The following is a 23,127-nucleotide window of genomic DNA, read 5'->3' on the forward strand; positions in this document are numbered from 1 at the left end:
CAATGTCGGCCGAACCGGGTCCGCTTCGGACCTCGTAACAACAGACTCGCCACTCGTAACATAATCACGATTGGCACATGTCAGCGAAATATTTCACTTTACTGCGAAGCACGGAGGAAGACTAACTCATTCGAGCACCTTGAGAGCGATTGATTAGTACATAAAAGTTATAAATGATGTATGTACATTATGGGATAACGTTTCGTAGGTACCAAATTTGCTTCGTTATGAGCGTTGTGAAAAAACAACTTGAATTTGACCGCTGATTTGTGTAGTAATATCTCAAAACGGTATTAATTTTTCGATGACTGAGCTCTGACGCCTTTGATCTTTGAATGTTCTCGGCGCTATTAGAGTCCATTGCGCTTCGAGCGTCAAAATCATCAATCACCAGTCATCATTAGGTAGCCGTAGTAAAACCATATAATCGTCGCGTTACCTTTAGATGTGTTTGTTGTATCTATGTTTATATGGTATATTCGCTTACGGTGCATTGAACTACGCGAGGAAAGAAGACGAGTGATGCTACCTACGGCGGAGAAAGGGAGAGAGAATGCACTCTTATTGCCATTACTATAGATGTGCGGTAAGTTGGCGTGCTTTGGAGAATCACGCAATAGAAACATGGCCGATGAAAGTTTCTGAATCGCGTGGGAAAAAGAAAATGTTTCTGTATCGGTGGGGGTTATGGAAAGTGCCGCGAAGAAAATTTCTACTTCGATACTTTTTATGCGCCTCGTTTATTTACTCTCACCCTATTAACGCGTCTGAACAATAATTATACAGTAATAAATAAGCATAGTAATAATAACATATCTAAATATTAGCTACTGAGCACGGCTTCTCTCGTAATGTTTGTAGTATTTTGAATTACCGCGACAACTCAATGAATATGAACATTTTAGTAAACATGGTCAAGTAATGAAATGGTAATTGCAACCGTTTTCATTGACATCAAAAAATGCATAAAAAATATGCATTGTTTGAATCTAATCGTAGATTTCATGCTCGCAGGTATTTTTTTTGCTTTATCCGTGTGATTCTTCTAGTAACCTTTAAGCCACCTTTTTTTCTATATAATTGTGTAAGAAAAGACGTCTCTGCAATTGTTACTGAAATGTGGAGGACATCATATCATGCAGATAAACCCTTTTTTACTAAAGTATGCATTGCTTGTTAATTTTTTACATAAAAAAACAAAGTAAATAACTTACTCCATCATTTTTTTCAGTTTTTTTGGTTATTTTTAAACTTATATTGAAAGCAATGTGAAATAGTATATAGTAAAAAAAAACCTTTAAAGAACTTAATTTTAATACAGAGTAAAATTCATAGTAATTTCTATTTTATTATAAAAAATAAGTATGTAACTAATATTATTAAAAAAATCTTTACGTCGTATGTAATGTGATACAACTTTGTAACAACTTAAAGTATTCTGGGTAAACGTATAATTACAATGCCTAAACGGTTTTAAATTAGTAAGTTAAAGCATCTTTTTGTTGTTTCCCAATTATCATTTTGAATTAAACATTTCTGCGAATGTAACGCTCTGATAGTTGTATAACTCACCGTAATTCTGCTCTCCTGGTAGCGAATTGTTTACATTTTGTTTACTTGTCGCGTTATATAATTAATTTAGTTGTTTTAAACATTGACATTAAGAAAGACTTCATGTCATGTTATACAATATTATATTTAAAAATATATTTAATTACAATATTCGATGACTTTAAAACTCTTCAAAATGCGAACTCTTTCAAATCTGACAACAAAACGTTTCCTATTTTTTATGAAAGGTAATATTTATGTTATAATTAATTCAACGGAAAAACTAATCGTGTAAAATATTAAACAATTCTTAGTACCAGACCGGCGAGGCAGAATCTAGAAGAGTAATGTTCTGCGCCGGCGCGTGAAGTAGTATTGAGGTAGGCAAGAATCTCGTAGCGCCGTCGGGAGAGGGGCACGGAGCGGTAGGGGCACTCTGACGTAGCCGTGACGTCACGCGGCGGCGAATATACTTTTCTGACAGCGGCCGCGGGGGCAATGCCCTCCGGTCATTGCTCTTTGGCTTTGCATATCGTGCAACAACCGGACCGCGTGCGTGTGTGTTAGTCGGAGCAATTCGCGTGTGAGCGCCTAATGCGGTGTATGCATGTGTGTGTGTGTGCAGGAGCCGAGGAACCGTTTCCTCCGCAGATTAGGGCATTCGGGAAGAGGTCGAGTCAGAATCGATTAGAGTACCGTAACTTTGTAAGAGTCGTCGGTCCACAATACAAATTACCGACAGGAAGAAAGGAAGATGGTGATATGGTAGGATTGGATGCATGATTTTTGTGGTTACGAGTTTCAGGACTTGTACGCAACAATGGCGCTTGTTATTGTGCAATTGAAATTGAGAAAACAAACAATCTTCCATAAAGGCCGCAATTAATCAGTGAAAATGGTCAGTAATGTACCGTGCAGCTTAGCGGCTAATTTATGCCGTCGAGTGAATGTGTTCTTATGAGCGTTTCTGTAATACATGTAAACCTCATAACACATTACACGCTCTCGTTAACTTGGCCAAATATTAATAATTCCACTCGCCCGACTTGCGCAATGTTTGTATTCGGCATCCGATGATAAGGTTGAATTACCATAAGTACCAGAGGGATCGAAGAGTGATATAACCCGCAGGTTTGTTCAGAGCCAATCGCTCGACATCCAGGAGTGTCTGCCATTGTCAGTTTACGTCAATCACTCATCTCGGAGCCCGTGGGCGGATGGTGTATGAGGCAACCCAAAAATAAAAGTTGGTCAGAAAAACAAACTCGGTTCCCGTGAAACGCCTCGCGCCGTTTGTGTGGATACTTTGCGGAGCGTGCCGTCGGAAGTGGCCGAGATAGCTGGTCGATCACGAACCGAAATACCATTCTGAGTAATATGTTGCGGGAAGCTATTATAACCGGCGGAACACCTTCTGCTTGTCACGGACCGAAGACGTTTGTTTACCTTTCGGTTGTTTAATGTTGTTTCGCTGAGTTATGGGTTTGGAATTCAAGATGCCCCGCATTTCTATTACAGTTAGCTTTGATGTAATATATCGACCATTCTGCCGCGATTTTAGGTTCTGAAATCTAAAATGGTTTCTTTCTTCTCTCGTATAAATATACTTTCCACCGTATTTACGATACCTTGTTCCTTTTACGAGAGGCAATTTCTCGTACGTTTTTAACGTTACCAAGGTTCCTTCAACTTTTTGGCATTGTAAAGTGAAATAGAGTGAGACCGAACAACTCATTGAGTCCGCTGGTGCGTAAAGGCGATACAAAAAGCCTCGGTTATATAAAGTCTAGTAAATAATATAAACTTCCATCGCCTATACGGTTCGGTCTTATTCGAGACTTAACCGGCCATGGTTGTATCGTGAAAGTACGCCATGTACTTACTGTCGGTTACACGTTAATTTATCTGTGCCACGGTCATGATGGAGATTGCGACATTTCGGTTCGTTTTCACAACGAATAATGAATCGAGCATCGACCCGCTCGCTTTTATTTTAGATTTAATAACGCTTCGCAACACGCATCTTCTCGCTTTTACTGATGTGTTTTTAATTGGGGATTCGTTCCGATAGCGCATTGCCCAACTGCCCACGATGACAATGCGAATCGGTCCACTTTCTAACTTTCATATCAGAGCCGATTTCGAAATCGCCGAAAAATGTTTCTGGCGAAGTTTCTGGTCTAGTCATTAGGCGGCGATCAAGCCGCGGCTTGTAAACAGACGATGAAAGGAGAGTTAAAAAACAATCTCTTCCGTTGCGCAATCCACGCGATTCGATCATTACGCACATTATATACGAGCAGCCTCTCGTAAAAATTATTTCAACACAAAAAAAAACAATAACAAAAAGAGTCATTAGCATTTGCCCGAATAACGGTCCGCGTTTGTATGTATTCCTAATGGTCGCACTTCGGTGTGGTTTATTGCACGGACAGACCTGGCGCTTGCTCTCCTCCCCAGACCTCCTCCCGCTGCCCTCGCATTGGGTCGGCCAATGAACCGGGCCCTTCGGTGGTACAGTTTCAGCGAGGTGGAGCAACTTCTGCTTAACTTACATTATGTTCCATTTTCGTTCCACGCCATGCGGTTCGGGTTATACTCGCAGCTATCGGCTCGGCCTGAATCATCGCCACACGGAAAGGCCGTTGACTCGCGAACGAGGAAAATCTTTAAATAATGCATTAGCATTGACTTTTTACGGGATGTTTTTTTTAATTAGAGTCTAGTTTTGGGTTTTTTTTCGCCGCCTACGTAATAATCTCCATCGGTTCAATGGCCTAGAATTAATAGTACTACGGTGTTATGCAGATTTCTTGGCCATTTATTCTGATTCACTTCGTTCCACATTGGTATGCGTCACATACTCGTCTCTCTTGGGTCGCTGACACCTCTCGTAGTGTTTATGTTCAGATCACGTAATAAAAAGGTTATTATGAATTTGCATGAATCAATGATTGTACGTCGGGGAACATGCTGTTGGAAACCGTTAGCTCGAAGGATATTTGCGACTGTATTTTCCTTGTGGCATAACTGAATAACCAATACATGTTGGTAATTGCACATCCCTTCGATCAGGGCTTTTTGTTATTCTACGATATATGTTGTGTATTATATAACAAAGAAAATTATAATAAATTATTTTTCTTAGTATTCTTCATACCTTTAAGGTCGGTTGTGTTAGATCAGTTGTGTTAATCTATACAAATAATTTATTTTTATTCATATCTTATAAGTCTGATATCTCATAAAGTAATTCACTGATTGCTTTAAAATTTCGACTCAACGTTCACTCGACATGCTTTTTTTAATGCAATGGCAGCGCCATCTGTTAAACTTAACAATCTCTGTTAAACTTTACAATACTAAACATTGTTCTTGACTGACTGCGTACTTATTTACTGACAGCCTTTGTCATTTAGCATTTATATTTCTTTTGGATTGCATAGTTTTTTTTTTTATATTATCATCGTTTTGACTTAAAATGTGTGTTTTCTATTATCTTCTTTCCCATATTGAGCCGCAGAAGCGTATGGCCGGGTACGGCTAGTGTGTAATAAATAATTCGGCGAGTTATTGTGATGTCTCAAATACCCGGATTGCATAAAGCTATTTGGACTAGATATAGGCTAGTGACCAGGTCACTAAAGCCCTACGTCGTTCGTTGCCCGGACCACTCACTCTGTCAGTCTGTTATTGAACAAGTCACGTGTTTACTGTAATTCAATTCCGATTTATTCCGATTCTCAGAAAATGTACTTTTGTAACATAAATTATACTTCATACTTTTTCGCCTATTGTCCAACCAATATTCATTTGGCATCAATACAGAAATTAGAAACTTTGGAAAATGTCCGATGGATCGGGAAACGAGTACACTTAACTTACATCAGATTTAACATATTTGGATACGACGCATCTCTACCTAGAATACTTAATTATGTACTCGAATAAATATTTTAATACACATATAAACGTATAGATATAAAAGTATAGGTACATCAGTATGATACCAGAACATACACAAAAAACGCGAAAATGATGTGAAAAATTCAATCCAACCATTATTATTTTAATCAACTTAAAAAAAACATATATAAATTTTTTTACAGTGACAATATTCTTTACAATATATATACCGTAAATCAGGTAATATAATTATTTTCATCAAGTACATATTGACCATTATTATCTGTGATCTTTTGATTTGAAAGCATTAACTTCCCTTTGAAGTCAACATCGAGGCGTTCATAATCATTTCCGAAGATGCGTAATCTATTGTTAAATAAATGAAAAGTTAGTTTTGATTATAGTTACTGAGCGACCAGCTTTCTAGGTTGCTTGCTAGTAACAAGAGATTAGGAGTTGGAGGAGTATAGTAAATCCCCGAGTTGCGCAACACGCTAGGTCACCATTCCGAGTATTGTTGACGTTGTCGGTCGTTGGCCCGCCGGGGTCGACGACCGATTAAACGTCTGGGATATTCTGGAACCGGTGGGCAAGGAAATGCTCGGAGGGCGGCACATACCGCCTTATTTATGGGCTCCGCGGAACGTGAGAAATTTCCGCATGCGCCCCCAGACAATTTGCAATTTAGCGGGAACAGCTTTTGTTCATATGGAACTTGTTTGGGAAGTATGTGATTTGAGTCCCTTAACAGGGAAAATTCATCATTAGGGTTATTACATTATTGTAATTTGAAACGTAAAAAAATCGTTTATAAAAAAAAATGTACTCAAATGATGGATTTAAAGTTTACTCGTCATCCAATAGATTTTATCCACATTGAGATATTAACAAAATCATATTAAAAAAAACTTTAGCTCAAAAAATATATAAATCACATTAAATAATCTAAAATAAATAAGTATAAGGTATAATGGGAGTATAAACCCAGGACCCCAGAACAGATGTATGAAAAGCTCTGGATGCCTTAAAATTTGAATTTTTTAAAATTATGTATAATTTTTTTATTTTTTATGACAAATTTGAAATGGCTACCATGAATTGTATCATTATTTCGATACTTTGCAAAGGTCTTGGTGATTTTCCTACTAAGTATTCACGAGCGATTCGATCGTCCGTGCAAAAAATGAGCGCCATATATTCAATGGTGTGAAGGCATATTGAATTGCCGATGGCACAACAGTCACACCTGTGTCTACTTCTGACGCAACTAACAACCGTCTCTCCGAATTCGCATGACCCAAAAAAATAAACTCGTCACCGTTCTGCTATCCTGGTGTATGCGACCGTTTAACGTCAACCTCGGTTCATATTTAAACCGAATTAGAAAAACCAAATAAAGATACCGCTCGGGCGAGCTACCTTTTCGCGAAATCTCTTATCTTCAGACGGTATTGTCAATGTTGATCGTGTCCTAAATTACGGTTAAAGCCATTTTATTAATAATACCGACGCAAACACGCGATAAGATCGGTTCTTGAAAACTCTTATCCGAAATTCTAATCGCCGAATATTATTTGCCAACAAAAAAATATTTATTTGGAGCATTTGTGTCGTGTGATATGGGACCATAACTGAAATTTGACTGAAAATGTACTAGGTTTATCGCGAGAGGTCGATGAACTCGTTACCTTCCATTCCGCCGAAAGTTGCCATTTCAGGCGGCGCGACAATCTCCTCCGCGATGCACTTCGCAAGGGATAGGGTTCGGTTACATCTGCCGGCGGTGTTAGTTGGCAGTTAGCAGTTAGGGCCACTCGGCGGCCGAGGGACGAGGGAAGCTCGCGAGCGTGATCGCCTTACCGTTAGTCTGGGCCGGGAGGAGACGGAGACGAGGAGGCGAGTGACACTCTCACTTTCCCTCGGTGGGGCGCGAGTTCAGCGGCCGGTAAGTAGGCCACGGGGCCTCGGTCCCCCCCCCCGGCCCCGCGGGCCCCAGCCGGAGGGAGCTATGAACTCGCAGTTCACACTGGCGCTCCGTGCAGGACGGTCGCGATATCGGAATAGGACAACCTCGTCAGGTTGGCGCTGCACATAATACACAACGGCTAGTCTGTCGTGGAACGTCGACTGGTACGGTCGATCGTAACGGAAAAGCTGACAGTTGTTTTCCGTCAAACTAGTGCGCGAGGAACACAATCAGTATTCTTTTTTGTGATTTGTGATGTTTCTTCTAGCGCTAAGGATATTGAGATAGTAGATTAAACGTTGATAATTAATATTTAAAAAAAGACTTTTACGGAACGCTGTGACTGTGATGTTTTGATTCACGCCATACTTAGTCTAATTTAGGGAATCAATTTAGGTAGTAAAAATGGGTTGCGTTTATAATAGCGACGATCTCACCCCTCCGGAGGGAAACCTGCTAACTAGGAAATCGGACTTGTTGAAGAAGACCCACAGTGTGTTGGTTCAGATGCTGGAGTCGAAGCCCCTGTTCGAGGGGGCTCCGGCGGAGGCGGTGTCCAGCGACTCGGGCTGCGACAGCGACAGCGGGGGCGAGGGCGCCTGCCGCTGCGAGCCCTCGGACTCCGAGGACGGCTCGAGCGATAGTGCGGAAGGTGCTGACGGTACTGATAATTCGCAGGGCTTCTTCCGGCGGTCCATCCAGCAGAAGATCCAGTACCGGCCGTGCACCAAGAACCAGCAATGCTCCATCCTCCGCATCAACCGCAACCGCTGCCAGTACTGCCGCCTCAAGAAGTGCATCGCCGTCGGCATGAGCAGAGATGGTGAGAATTACAATTTACATACTTTATAACCTTTTTTTAACACTTTTTTTTTCATTTTAACAAGTTCATTCATACTATAGAATACGTCTTATTTTTAAGGTTTACTCCCTAAATATTACGTTCACGCTTTGTATTTTTATAAACTTTTTTAAAAGTAGTTCGTTTTTTCATACTGTCATCTATATACTTATATTTTTTTATTCATGATATAATATAAATACTTCATTAATTTAGGGTTCATATATTTGCGTCATTTCTGAAGTTCACAATTTCTTAAAATTCAGGAATTTTCAGGCAGGGTTTTTTCAGTACATATTTACATATATCTTCAGAACTCCCATTTTTTGAAAAACGTTTTTTTGTTGTGATTTACATTATTAAAAGAAAATCGCGATTTTCAGGCTTTCAGGATTTACGTACATTTTTCAGTATTTCATAAACTTTCAGAATTTTCATTAAATGAAATTTTTTATTAATGTCAGTATTTTTTATACCGGTAATTTTCCCCATCCTGTTTTATTTTTTGACAGAATTATTCGAGTACTTATTCTGAGTAGTAATATACGAGCGTCTTTTACGAGTATATGACAAAATATCGCGTACGAAATTAGTTAACAAACTGAAATATTTTTCAATTACTAAACGGTTACCGAAGCACTATTAAAATTATTAAGCAAAAGAAATAGAATTAGGACGTGTTCGATTCATTTTGTAACCGCGTAGCGTGTAATCTTCTTTGTAACACCGACCTAGCTGCCGAACAAAAAGTGGTTCATCAATCACTTCTGTCACGGTGAATAATGATCACCCCGCGAGGTTGTGAGGGTGTAGGGGTGGGGGTGTATAGGAACCGGGTTGGGGAGCATGCGCGCTGCCGGGGTCATCCACCCCGGGGCGGCCAGGACGATCCCTGGCCGAGTGGTGATCCAGATTCCAGATGTTTGCGCGATTCCACTGGAACATGTAGGTTACCCCTTCCGTTCCACCGTTCCAGCCACTTTTCAGAACGGTCAAATGATTCAAAACCCCTGCCTTAATTAGGAAATATTACAATCTTTGCACTTTCGTCTTTAATTTGAAATTGGTCCTCCTTTTCAGTGGACGAAATAGCTTTCAGCGAAAGACTAAAATTGAATTAAAAATAATCATATATAAAGAAAAATCATTGCTAGATGTTTTCTATAGAGTAATGTAGATAGTGTATTCCAATGTTGTTTTTTAAGAGCATTTATAGCTAAAATATTATGCGTTAAAATATTATGCGTATAAAATTTTTGTATCGTCAAATAAACAAGAAGGTTTTTTGACAAAGCACCCACAGTTAAAATGAACTCTTGAGAAAAAGCAGATAATTTTACATAATTTGAGGTATTATTGACTTATTTAAAAGTCAATTATCCTTTTAAGTTTTTGTAACAATATCATCTTTACTCAGATTCTTTTTAATTGTGGGTGCGCTGCTATTCATTTTCATTTGACCATACAATAAATTGAATTAACATTTTGTGCTTAAAATGCTCTTAAAACACCAACATTGGAGGAATACGTTTTCATCAGGAATCTACAGAGAATCAAAATCTTGCAATGATTTTTTTATTTTCAAGCCGCTTTTATATTGTTTTACTGAAAGCCATTTCGTCCACTGAAAAAGAGATCTCACTGTCGTTAAATGTTGGATATTTTTAGTTTTAGTTATTTCATTCTAAGATGAATTTGTAAATATAATATAAACTTTCGACTAACAATTGATACTTATTTACCTCAAAATAATAATATATATAAAAAATTGAATGATTCCTAAAAACGATAAGAAAATCGTGTATCCAGGATGTTATCAATATTTATTTTTTGGTATTAAGAATACCAAGGTGTATTGTACCATTTTGGTAATTACATCCATAGTATAGTTGGATGTCTCAGCTATATTATGCTGTGCAATACCTCCTCCATGCCCTGTTGTCCTGGAATTCGCATTTCTAATGCGTTAGGCCTTTATCAGAAGGTTGGTCGGGTATTGCCCCGGCGCGGGTGGGTAGTGCGGTGAAGGGTCCGCGTTCGGAATAGAAACCGTGTTGAGGTCACCCGCTCGCTAGCGCCCGATTAATTGCTTATTTACACATCGGACAACTTCGGCTCCGATCGGGGCACTGAGGGACGTATGCGACTGATTGCGCTCTTGTTTTCAACTGGAAATTACCGTCTGCGAAATATGCTCCCCTGGTATATCACCCTTGTTAAACCCGCAAATTCTCCCATAAGTTTCTGATGTTAGGAAAAATAACACTGTTAACGTGTAATTCCAATGGAAGAATTTTTATTGAAATTTGCAAAATTCAGCCTGAAAACTTGTTTAATCGATGGTTCTAATATAACTGAACTCGAATACTCAAAATGGTATCTAATTAATGCGAAGATTTGTTATATTTGATATATTATTTGAAAATGATAAGTGAAAACAAAAATTGTAATATAAAATCTAAAAGTAGCGATTTATATATTTACAATACAGAGACATTAATATTTCAAATGCCAATGTAATGACCTCACATAAATCTTTTTATAATATGTTTTTCTTAAAGTTCTAAATTCTTATCTCTTTACCTATAAAATGACTATGTTCACTGGGCTTATGCTCTATCGCAAAGCGGACAACTGTATCATTGAGTAATAGTTCCACTACTTCGAATAGTAAGAATCATTCATGCTGGATGAATTCGCGTCGATACACAACAACTTGCCCTTTTTTACTACGTGGTTTTAATTTGCTTTTGAATCGCGATATCGTGCTGGCCTCGCGTGGCTTTCCTTGGGCCCAGGGCCGCCGTAAAGCAATGAACCCGATTATCTGGCACGGCGACCTGACGCCCGCGCTCGACTCACCGACACCGCTTCTCTCCCTCTAGCTCGTGCATCTGTCTCTCGTCCGCTGTACCTCGTCAGCGTGTTGCTTCATTTTCAATGGCGGTACAGTTTGCTCGGCTAGTGGCAGAAAATCATTTGAATATCGGTAGAAGTGTGAATGTGTGTGTCGAGATATTAAGGTTTCCACACTAAACGAGGTCCCATAAAAATACGATGTTTTGTCATCGCCTTTTAAATAGGACTTCGTTAGTCACTTTTGTGGTAGCCCTGATAAGCTCGACTGGTTTCCGCAACGTACTAATCCATGGTTATACATTATTTTTTTATTTTATTTAATTGATTATATCGTTTAGCTACCGTGGTGGATATCCCGGGTTCGATTCCCAGGGGGGGGGGAGGGTGGTAATAAATATAATGATATTACATTTTTACATATTTATTTAATATAACCCTGGACTTGTCTCTGTAGCGCATTAGTGATCACCTTGCCTTCATGAATGTAACGATCAAGATAACACTGCGTCAATACGATGCAGTGCCCTATGCACCATTAGGTGCGAATTAGGGTTAGAAATAATAAAAAATAAGAAAATTACATCAAACCATTCATTCATGTATACAAGTATGTATTACAACGTACATACTTATGTTGTTCCAAGTACAATATAACACATGTGTAAATTTGTGAATATACCTGGAAGTGGAACGGTAGGGAGTAAAAGGGAAAAGATAAAAGATCAAAGCCCAAAGCTCTTTATACTGACCAAGTTGTTTATCTCCAAGGGGATTTTTTTATCGTATCGTGTATAACGTGTGTAACGGTCACAGGCAGCATCACATCTACACCGAATAGTAGAATGTAGATCATCTGGGCTGGTATTTCTTGAAACGATAATTGTTAGTCAATTTGAAGAACTAAAAATAAGCGTCAACGAGCAACCCACTTCTGGGAAGTGTGTTAAAACGTGCTTCGCTCGTTGCCGAAATGTTACACGTTACGACAACCTAAATATACATGAACTTTATTTCACATTTGTATTTTAAATCGGAGATAACGTAAATGAACATAACACTAATCTATTCTAAGTACGTAACACCCTCTTTCCTCGAAATTAGTATTCTCAGCACATCATTCGAGTCTGTCCGCATCGCCTTCTAAGAGTTCCCGCTTGTTTCACTTCGGTGAACTTTTGAACTCGACTGGGTAACTGATACAAATACACCATGTAGCCTACTGTACGTATACAACGGCGGAGCAAATGGGTCAGCTGTGTCGACCCTTTCAATTAAAGTGATCGGTTTAGGGGGAGAGGGAGGGGGCAGATGTTGTTCAAACTCAATTGAGCAAACACTCCGCTCCCTTGAGCTCCAATTATATCGTACTAGGAGATTCAGCAGGATAGGATGACATAGTTTTGCTAGTATTACTGGTATATCAGTATTGTAAACATAAATAGTCGATTCGTACAAAAGTATGCAGAGGGCGAGTGTTCGGCGGAGCTTTTCGAACGGAATTTTGTTTTTCTTATTAATATTTAGCGCTAGTAAATTAGACTGTCTGCCAGAATAGACCGCAAATGTAGACCGAAGTACGAAATCCTTGAGCGCGTTCCATATAGCCAGGGGGCGCCGACCCCGCGCCCGACCACGTGACCGGCCGTCACGTGACCGCTCCGGAGGCGCCGGGTAGCGGGGACCGCGACCGCAGTTATGCAAGCGATCGCGCGAGCGGGAGGCCGCTAGCGCCGTCTCGCTCCGAGTGAGTGACTGCTAAACGGGCCACGGTGGGTCATTCACTCCGCCGTAACCTACATAGGATAGTGAGCCTTATCCGCCGCTCCGTATGGCCGATATTGCCGCCGCGGAGTTCGCGGCTCTTGCGTTCGCGGCGGCCCCGAAGCGACCTACTTTTCGGAGTTATTTTGTCCTCGCTTAATTTGTTATTATAGATGGAGGTTGCTTTTTATGATCTGTGACTTTTCATACGGGACCACTCGATAGTCTCGTCGGACTCGATGGCTTCCAGACCCGACATTCGCACGAGAGGGACGAGGTATCTGGAGCTGATGCTCAGAGCGAATTCCTCGAAGGAAGGTCACAATATTCCAACCGCTATTCTATCTGCCAGAATGGGGACCGACGGGTCGATCACCTATCGTGCTGATATGGTAATTGATAGTTAGGGTATGCGCAACCGCTTCTAGTAATACTTCTCGACAGACTTGTAACATGTAATAGGTATGAGCCAACAGATATGAAATTTGGTAAATCTTCCAGCGAGCGCAACCGGCACCACATTAGGCCAAATTTGTGCAACATGTCCTTGTGTTGATTTTCGCGTGTATCGCAACAGCCGAATAATAGTAGAACGGGCGGTAATGCGAATATAATAATGGGCGCGGGTCACCGACCCCGCTGGAAAATGGGCCGAATTTCGATGCGAATGGCGATGACATGTGCCGACGACGACGTGCGCTAACGACGGCCGTGCGTTGCGAGATGTTTCGCAACCGGCGCTACCAGGAGAGAAGAAAGTAGTGAAAGTGGACGGTAACCGCTAACCGCCGCTAACCCCGCTGCACTTCCGAGAGAAAGTCGCCTTTCTCCTCGCGGCCGGTGTCGTAACGCCAGCGCGGGAGAAATTACTCGTTATGTTGTTTTAGAAATGTACCGGCCGGATGTCCAATTTTTATTTAATCGCCGTAATATACCGCGAACGATGTCGGCGGATGTCGAATTTCACTTTCGTTTATTGCACCGCGGTGAAATGTTACCCGTGAAAGGTGAACGGAGGTTACTGTCAAATCTCTACGTTAGTAGAAAGCGAAGAATCGAAAATTAAATACATTGTTTAGAAATGGGAGAAAGTAATTTTTCTGCGTTCAACAGATAACAGTTTTTACATAACCTCGACACTGACAGCTTATATTCTAATCTGTTCAGAAAATTGCATCCATTCGATATGGGGAAAAGATACAAACAATTCAGTCGTATTGGTTACATAAAATAAACGAAATAAATAGGTAAAATATTATTATCAATAAGCTTATGCTTTAATATATTACAAAAAGAACACATTAATAAATGCAGACAAATAAGTATGTTAACATATAAAATATTTCAAATCTTTTGATCATATAATTAACATAAAATATTTATGAATTAAAATGAAATAGTTATAACCTCGTAATAATTTGTGCTTATTTTTCTTTCAACCATTCTTAGTTTTGAATGAAACAACTCTCATGAAATTTCAGTAAGAAAAATAGTAATACGATGTAAGCCGTAGTAGCGCTTCGCTATGCGAAATCTCTAGTAAAATAAGCCGAGACGCACACCAGACACTGAAAATAAATTCAAGTGTGTCACCGCTATCTGCCGCCGCGGCTGCCACCTAGCGGTTGGTGGCCGCACTTCGTGTCAGTAACCTCTTGCGGCCGACGAACGATAACGGTCCGCGTTATTATTGTGTAGGTACTGATGGAGTCGTCGACTTCGTAATCACTTGTAATAATCATTACCTACACGTTTATAATTATAAACGACGTTATTTTTTGTTATTGTTTTTAATTTACCTATGGTGAAAATTATACATACCGCGATTTCTCTTATTATTTTAGAAGACAGTAATTTAAAAGAAGGTTCATTGTAACGATCAAAATATTAGTATATTATTTGTAGTCGTAGATTTTTAGTAAAATTAAAAACTTTTACTGGAACTTTCTAACCGCCTCATCGTTTTCTCGAGGAAGACACATCACTCTATAATTATATCTAATCACTTTTCACGCGTAAACAAGGATCACAGTAAATTCGAAAGTTGTAACTTTTATTTTTATATAATGGTTTTTACCAATTGTTTACTATTAAAATTTTGAGTTAAAAAAAAAAACATCGGGAGTGCTGTTTCATAACCTTGTATAGTAAGCAAATATCCCTTGTTATAATAATCTCTGATTTTCCATACCTATATCATAAAAATTTATTAAATTATCGTAATACATTCGCTAAGAATCGTGAATAAGGTTGACGCTAGAATGTTTATTGAGAAGTATAAAGTTTATTGGTTTGGCTTTCGGGCGTCGGGCGGCGCTAATAGTCTACGGGCTCCGGTGCGCGCCAAAAGCCCCTAGCGGCGACCTCGCGAAGCTCCGCTCGGCACGCGGCGCCATGACAGGCGCGTCACCTGCGCATGCGCAGCCCGCCAAATTCTGACAGCTACTGATTAATGGCGCGTCACAAATGAAGTGCCTTTTTTATTTATAGATGGTATCTGCAACATAATATTTATTTTTAGCGTCGAATCGCGTAATTAGATGATGAAATATTTACTTTTGTGCAGTAAATTTTACACAGTTATTAGTATTTAATAAATATATTATGCTATCAATGGTTATATTTTTGGTACTGGTATTTGTGGTCTCGTTAACTGACTAAAACAATACACACATTTTTCTGTTACCCTTTATGAACGTAAATAATTTTGCCATACTTATTTTCAATAATTGAGTATTTTTCATTTCTATAATATAATTTAATCAATGGGTAAAAAAGTAATAGAATTGTTGTTAATTTTTTTGTAATTTTTTTTTATCAAATTCATATTTTTTTTTATCAAATTAATAAATAGTCATAAAAACGTGCTTTCAATTTTGTTTAGGTTTTTATTGAAGGTCGGTTAAGGGCGATGTTTCTCGTTTGAACCCGTCTGCGGTGGAACGGCGGCCGTTTTCCTCGAATTGATAATTTAAATATCATACTATATGCAAATCGAATAAAACAACAATGCAATGACGAAGCAAAGATAAATTTCACGAAACGACCGAATAATAATGGTGGCGAGATAAAGAATATCGCTTGTCCTTTCCCTGGACAAAGGACGGGCTAAATATAAACAAATAAATACATTAAAATGGGGGGACGAACTGTCAATCAGTTTGACCTTTCAACGATCGGACGAAAAAACAAGACGTAGAAAATGATTTCACCTTCGCGAAATTTTATTACGAAGCATTTTATTTCGATAAGTGAGCGCTTAAAAAATATTACCTTATTCTTATTATTAATATAAATCTCTGTCTACAGTCTAAGTGTTAATTCGATCTTGTTATTTTCCTCGTTGGTGTTTTTTTGTAAAAGAATAGAACGCCATTTAAATAATGTCGTTGGTGGGGTCGCCGCGTACAGCGCCGTTCGTTCTCGCGCGAACCAAGTTCAAGGGCACTAGAGGATCGCCGGCGGGCGGGAGCCGCGGGGGGCGGGGGGCAGCGGCCGCGCCGGCTCTACCACGGCACGGGCCGTTCAGTGCGACGGAGTCCGCCTCGCGAACAGGTCGTGTAGCCCGAGCAGCCTCGCATATTCTAGTTACGTGAAAGTACCGTTATAGGAAAACGCTCGACTTTGCGTATTGTCTATCTGTCATTGCGGACGGTCGGTCGTGACTCGCTCCGCGTGAACCTGCACTTCGACTTGGATACCTGCAGTGCTTTGGATTTACTTCGAGTGTCGTGAAACGTTTGATCTCATTCCTCGAGTCTGGATTACCAGTGCTGTGGCCCTTCGTGATTTTAAGTTTAGTGAATTCAGGGCTCCCAAATGTCCCGTGTATGGTTTCGTACTTTTCTGAAGAGGACGTGCCATCTAACTTAGTGTTCACCGAGTGGTTTTAGTGGAGTTCTTCGCACCCGAGGGGCTTTTATTACTTTCCTAGTACTTTTTGTTCGTGACAAGCTGTTTTAATGATTTTGGAAATGGGTGAAGAGTTACCAATACTGAAGGGGATCCTCAATGGAGTCGTCAAATACCACAATGCCCGTACGTGTCCTTAAATTTATATTATTAAAAAAAAAACAATAATAATAAATAATAAAAATATTTATTCTAGTTATGAATTTATGAATATATGAAACAAACGAAAAAAAAACAAACTCCTACTCTGATACGATTCGGATACGAATCTACATACAATGTATCTACAGTATCTACTCAATGAATTAGGGCCACCCATTATTTTTTTGAATACTCTGAAATCTTTTGGATTATTACATTTATTTTACATAAATACTTTAAGTTTTTTATTGACATCTAATATCATGTATATTACCTTCAATAATATGTAAAATATACCTGGATTATTTAAGCGTTTACAAAATTTTAAACCCTTTTTCTGAGAAAGGTCCCTAATTAGCACAGGTAGACAGATAGTTGAAAGTTAAAAAAAAAGCCCTATCTCATTTATTAGTGAAGTTTCTTGAGTTCTGATTGTTGTTTTGTTCAGAGAGGTTATATAGTTATCGTGTCTTGTGAAAAAAACTTAATATTTAATTTTAGTTCATAAAGTATAATTTTTTTTTGTAAACACAAGTGTTTTTTTTGAAAAGGACAAAATGGGAAAAAGTAAAGACATTTCTGAGGAAAAAAAGTCTAGTGTTATAGTGCTACTGAAATTAGGAATACTATCTAATAGAGAAATTTCAAAAAAAGAAAACGTTTCTCGTCAAACAGTGGACAAAATTTCAAAATCAATAAAAAATCAGTCACCCGCCACCAGCAATCAGCGAAAGAACTGTCGTAAGATTAGAAAAACAACACCGAGGACTGATCAAAAAATCGTTCAAAGTGCCTTAGAAAACCGAAGTGCATCAGCAAAAACATTAAAAATAAAATTGGAAGAAGAGGGTATAAATATATCGGTATCAACACTGAGGCGACGTCTTTACGAAGTAAATCTGAAATGCAGGCGCCCTGTAAAAGTACCAAAATTGACACCACGAATGAAAGCGGATCGATTAAAATGGGCCAGGCTACATCGAAATTACTCGGTAGATGATTGGAAAAAGGTATTTATTTAAATTGAATTTTCAACATATCATTTTAGTCAATAAACTTATATATTTGAATTAAACTTAAATTTTCATTATTTTTCAGGTCATCTTTAGTGATGAGTGCCGGTTAGAAGCCGTGACAGAGAGCCGTCGATTCGTCAGGAGAACACCAATGGAACGTTACAATGAGGCCTGTGTGGTTAAAGTTATCAAACACCCCCCTGCAACAATGATATGGTCATGTATTATTAACAATTTACCTGGGCCGTTGTTTTTCGTGGAAGGAACAATGAACCAAAATTCCTATAAGCAGGTCCTCGAACGAATTTTATTGCCCTTCTACCATACACTCGACCCAACAGAAGGTCCATACACCTTCATGCAGGATGGGGCACCTTGCCACCGGGCTAAATCAATAATAAAAATTTTGTCTAACAAAAATCTGCCTTTGCTCCCCTGGCCTGGAAATTCTCCGGACCTTAATCCTATAGAAAACGTATGGAGCATGTTAAAAAATAAGGTATACTCATTCCCAAATCCGACAGTAGACTGTCTAAAAAAAAAAATTCAAAAAATTAGGTCAGAAGACGAAGAAATAAAAAACACGATAAAACAGTGCATTTTAAGTATGCCAAAAAGAATTGAGGCAGTTATTTCTGCCAAAGGTGGAAATAATAAATACTAACTATATTTATATGAAAATATATACATAATTTAAGCGTAATAAAGTGTTCTTGTGTAAATAAAATTCAATGTTGTTTTATTCAAGGTTTTCTCTGAGTTATTCCTGTTTGAATTGAGAAATTGCGCGAAATTCTGCGTGGCCCTAATTCATTGAGTAGATACTGTACTACATACAATCTACATCATATTCAAGTCTATAGCACTCTCTGTAACAAGCGTGACAAAAGAGAAATTTCAATATATTTTCCCACTACAGATTAAATATGTTATGACCTGACAATATTGTCATTGACTCAGACTATTGATAGTTTCGAAACTTTCATTTTTTTCTACTTTGGAAAATTGTTCCGAGATTCGTAAAAGAGATTTAGACCTTAGTGATATTTAAAATGATTCTACGTGCATAATAATACTTGTAATATTTATTATTTTTAAACTATAACTGTTGATTGATTCTACATAGAAAACATCTAAAGATTTTTTTCTGAATTTTTATTTTGAAATTTTTTTGATAAAATTATCTTCGTAAAATGTTTCAACGCAAAGAAGGATGTTTGTATGCATTACGAGTCGAGTACATCTCAGTTCGCGCTAGAACGTGGGTTAATACGAGTACCGCAGTCAAATTTGACCTACAATGGGTCGGTGAGCCAGCGAGAAAGTTGTAACACACTTTTGTTCTGTCGCTCGTTCCTCCGCCGGTCGCGGCAACACTCGCCGGATGGAGTACCGACTCGCAACTTCGGAAGGTTTATTATTCGAGGAGGTATGCCGTTTTCGTGCCAATAAATCGCGCCATCGCCAAAGAAAATGAAATCGATCGCCACGCGTGAGAACCGAGAGCGCCTTTCTTCGGTCATCACTTTCCGATGGCGGCAAACCGCGTTCCGACGCGATACGATTTTTCCACAATTCGCTCACCTTTCGGCATTAATATCACGTTCTTTCGGAATCGATCTATTTACTCCGGCGATAATCGCCTCGTCGTTTCATTCAGATGCCAATCACCGAGGCTGAATGCGAACGAGTACCCGTGACTCGATCCAGCCGCAATTTGTCGGGCGTCTGTCGGATGTGGCGCTATTGTTCCGCCGTGATCTTGTGACCCGTTTCCTTCCGACGTGCTCGCGTGGGTCGGCGGTCGGCGGTCGGCGGTCGGCGGAGGCCAACACTTTCTCCCCTTTCTTTCCGTCGCTCGCCCATGCCGCCGCCGATAACGTAGAGGTAAAGGTAGAGGCGGACGGATGCCGCGGACGTACAATATCGTCGAGCGAATTCGTGATGAATCTAATGCCCACGGAGTGAAATTGATACTGATTTCGAATCGCGGAGACAGTCCTAGCGGCGAGGTACCACAAGTGTGTTACTGAAAACTTTTACTTTCTCCGTTCTCATTTCGTGACTCGTACGAGTCCACGGGCTCGTCGCTCGTGCAGTTTGTATACACGCGACTCATTTGTATACGTGCATTTGTCGAGATTAAACGAAACTAATCGTTTCAATTTCTTTCTCACTCGCGCTCGACATTTGTCCTAATAAACCTGTTCCGACAGTTCGAATCTCCGAGTAAGAGAGGATCGCGACCGATGCGGCTATCCGGTAATCCTGTTTCGTTAGCGTCTCCCTTCTTTAGGCCCAGATGTAGTTTCACTCTCGCTCGTGTTAGAAACCAGACTTTTATATCCATTGTTCGCCACTTCGTCACTTTCTCCGCTAGACAATTCGGAAACTGGAGCATTCGCCTGCCACAGTTGCCGGCGCGTATTACAGTCATCGACTACTTGGGATTCTTTTCCCCGCTTTTAGATTGTAATCCAAGTTTCTGATCTCTTTTATCTTCCTCGCGGAGTGCACGAAGGGTCGCGCGCCGGGTGCTCGCGGTCTGTGACCTCAGCTCGCGCCCTCCCCCGGGCCCCAGGTGAGCAGCTGGGGGGCAGCTGGCAGACACGCGCCACGCACCTGGGCCCGTACGTCGCAACGGTTTCCCTATACTAGTAATTAGGATTGCCCGGAATAGTTTCGAGACCCTTACTATCTTCGTATTGCGTAATAAAAACAAGATCGTAAAAATCCTTCCTTACCTGGAGTAAATTACAAAGAGATATAAGTATGTAATATTTATATTTGAAGTTTTAAAGTATCGGTTCTCGCGATTAGGAAACCATACTCGTCCCACCGTGTTCGCAAATCGCGGACACAACAAGGGCGTCCTGACGTTTTTTCCTCCACTCTGAATGTCACCCTCGTGACGAGGAGCTAGAGGGCAATGTCCGGACCGAGACTGCCCCTGCATCTGCCCGTCCCCTACCTCCGCTTCTCGCTGGTGCCCTACTCACCCTCCCGGGTACGCGTGCACCCAGCGCGCCACAATGCCTCGCATCCGCGTCAATACACCCTTTGTTCGAACAGCTTTAGTTTTTAGGGGTGTTTTTTGTTGCGTTTAGCGTCATTAGATGTAACCGAAGTTTTTTTTGTTGGCTTAACGGATATTCTAAATCTAGTTTTATAATTCCGATTTATTCCGTAAATGAGAACTTATTTTACATCGATGAAGCATAAATATGTATCTCATACGTCATTCTTACACGTGGATACCATAAAACAAACATTTATTTAATCATTTCGAATCTCTTGGCACTGTAATGTTCTATCGCGACGCCGAGGACATTTCCGCTTTCCGCATCGACCTTAGCTCACGCGAGATGTTCGCGTCCAATAGTTGTATACTTTTGCCGATTGATAGTGTGCGCATTGGCCGAGGTTAGTGTCTGGCGCTAATCGTCCGTTTCTCGTTGTTGCAGCCGTGAGATTCGGTCGGGTACCGAAGCGGGAGAAGGCGCGCATCCTGGCCGCCATGCAGCAGTCCAGCAACTGCAGATCTCAGGAGAGGGCGGCCGTGCAGGAGCTGGACGACGAGCCCAGACTGCTGGCCAGGGTGGTCCGCGCGCACATGGACACCTGCGAGTTCACGAGAGATCGGGTGGCGGCCATGAGAGCGCGAGCGAGAGACTGTCCCTCCTACTCGATGCCAACTCTGGTAAGTACCTCGATATTTTTTATCTCCATCTTTTCAACTTTTCCACAAACGAGGTATACAGGTATAAGGCTCTCCTAAACAGCGAAGTCCGATTTAACACTCTTACTAGTTCCAGCGCTTCTCGCACGTGTTCGCTTCAGTAATAACTCATTGTATGTATTCATCTCTCTCAAGGTGACGCGTGTCAAGAAAAACGACCCTACTCGATCTATATAAAGATGGAGGTTTCTCATTGACATAATATACAAAACATAATACAAATATCTGGTAAAAGGTTTTTTATTTGATTTTATCTATCTCGCGATTTCAATAGTACAAAACGAGAAGTAAGTCGAAGTCTGTTTATAGGAAAAACCTTGAGTTAATTTTGAAATTGTAATACATTTCAAATTGTATACTGATACAGGATGTTTTATCTTAGACTTTTTTATTGTACATAATCTTTAGTACTTTTACAAAATATTTTTACCCTTATTGTGATGCATTTAATGCATTGCTTACTGACTGTATTATACGTACGTGATAAATCGTTATTCAGTCATACATTCACATAAGGCTCGCAATTAGTTAAAACACGTACAAAACGTAAATTTTATTTATTTGACTTGTAAATCAGATTGAATCTTCTCGGCGATTAATTATAACGAAAGAGACAGCGTGGAGAGCTCCGCCATTGTGTTGAATTTTAGATTGTCATTATCAATTTCATCTTTTGATTCATTTCACGCGTGCGCTTTTGAATACGAATTCCGCGACACACTTATGCAGCCCGGGCAATTTCGGTGAAAGTCGAGATTTGTGACGATCGCGAGATCTGTACTTCGCGGCTTCCTCGTTCGCGGATGTCTCTCGCGAGGCTGGGCGCCAAGGTCGCCTCGGTGGCCGAAGGCGGCCGGTCATCAATCATTTCGGGGATATTAAGGTACGCTTTCTTCCGTGGCGCCACTGCTTCTCTTTTATCGCGGCCACTGGTGGCTTTCTCTACACCGCTGCAGTCCCCTTCGGCGAGGGTCCGAGCCCTTTGTCGCGCACGACCCATTAGCGGAGGATGTAGGGTGTGCGGTTGGGTGAACCTATGTCCACCTGATCGGTGTCTCTTTTGTGTTAATAACTAAAGCTTTTCTTTGTTGATATTGACATCTCAACATAGATGAGGAGGAATATGGAAGTATGGTATTTTACAGGGCTTACGACCTGTCTAAGGCTGATTTCAATGATCATTTTATCATTTTCTACCCATGATTGACTATCTATCCACACCGCTCAAATTTCTGAGGATTCGCTTAATTAACATCTTCTTTTACAAGTGAGTTCTTGGTACCATCTATGGTTGAGTTGAGCTAGTTTTATTTGTCAGAGACCTTCACGAAATGCATGTAAATTCTTCCCGAATTATTTCACGCGTACATCTAGTAAACGGCTGAAAACATGATTTTGCTTATTGCTTATTTCTCAAATTGAATACTTATCCGTA

The 23,127-nt window shown here is 40.2% G+C and overlaps 1 protein-coding gene across 2 annotated transcripts in view; it reads left to right on the forward strand.

The window, feature by feature from the left end:
• Positions 1–23,127, forward strand: part of LOC148300258 (ecdysone-inducible protein E75-like) — a 66,227-nt gene that overhangs the window by 37,996 nt on the left and 5,104 nt on the right. The window contains exons 3-4 of one of the 2 annotated variants that reach the window (XM_088275043.1): positions 8,102–8,246; positions 21,418–21,653. In XM_088275043.1, the coding sequence (XP_088131169.1) occupies positions 8,102–8,246; positions 21,418–21,653 (381 nt within the window). Of the gene's footprint in view, positions 1–8,101; positions 8,247–16,410; positions 16,923–21,417; positions 21,654–23,127 lie in introns of those variants that run through there. The other variant, XM_088275044.1, reaches the window with a different exon arrangement.

This window comes from Brachycentrus maculatus, unplaced genomic scaffold, assembly GCF_059751285.1.
Source record: "Brachycentrus maculatus isolate JH-2025_06_01 unplaced genomic scaffold, ASM5975128v1 h1tg000762l, whole genome shotgun sequence".
NCBI classification, from domain to species: domain Eukaryota; kingdom Metazoa; phylum Arthropoda; class Insecta; order Trichoptera; family Brachycentridae; genus Brachycentrus; species Brachycentrus maculatus.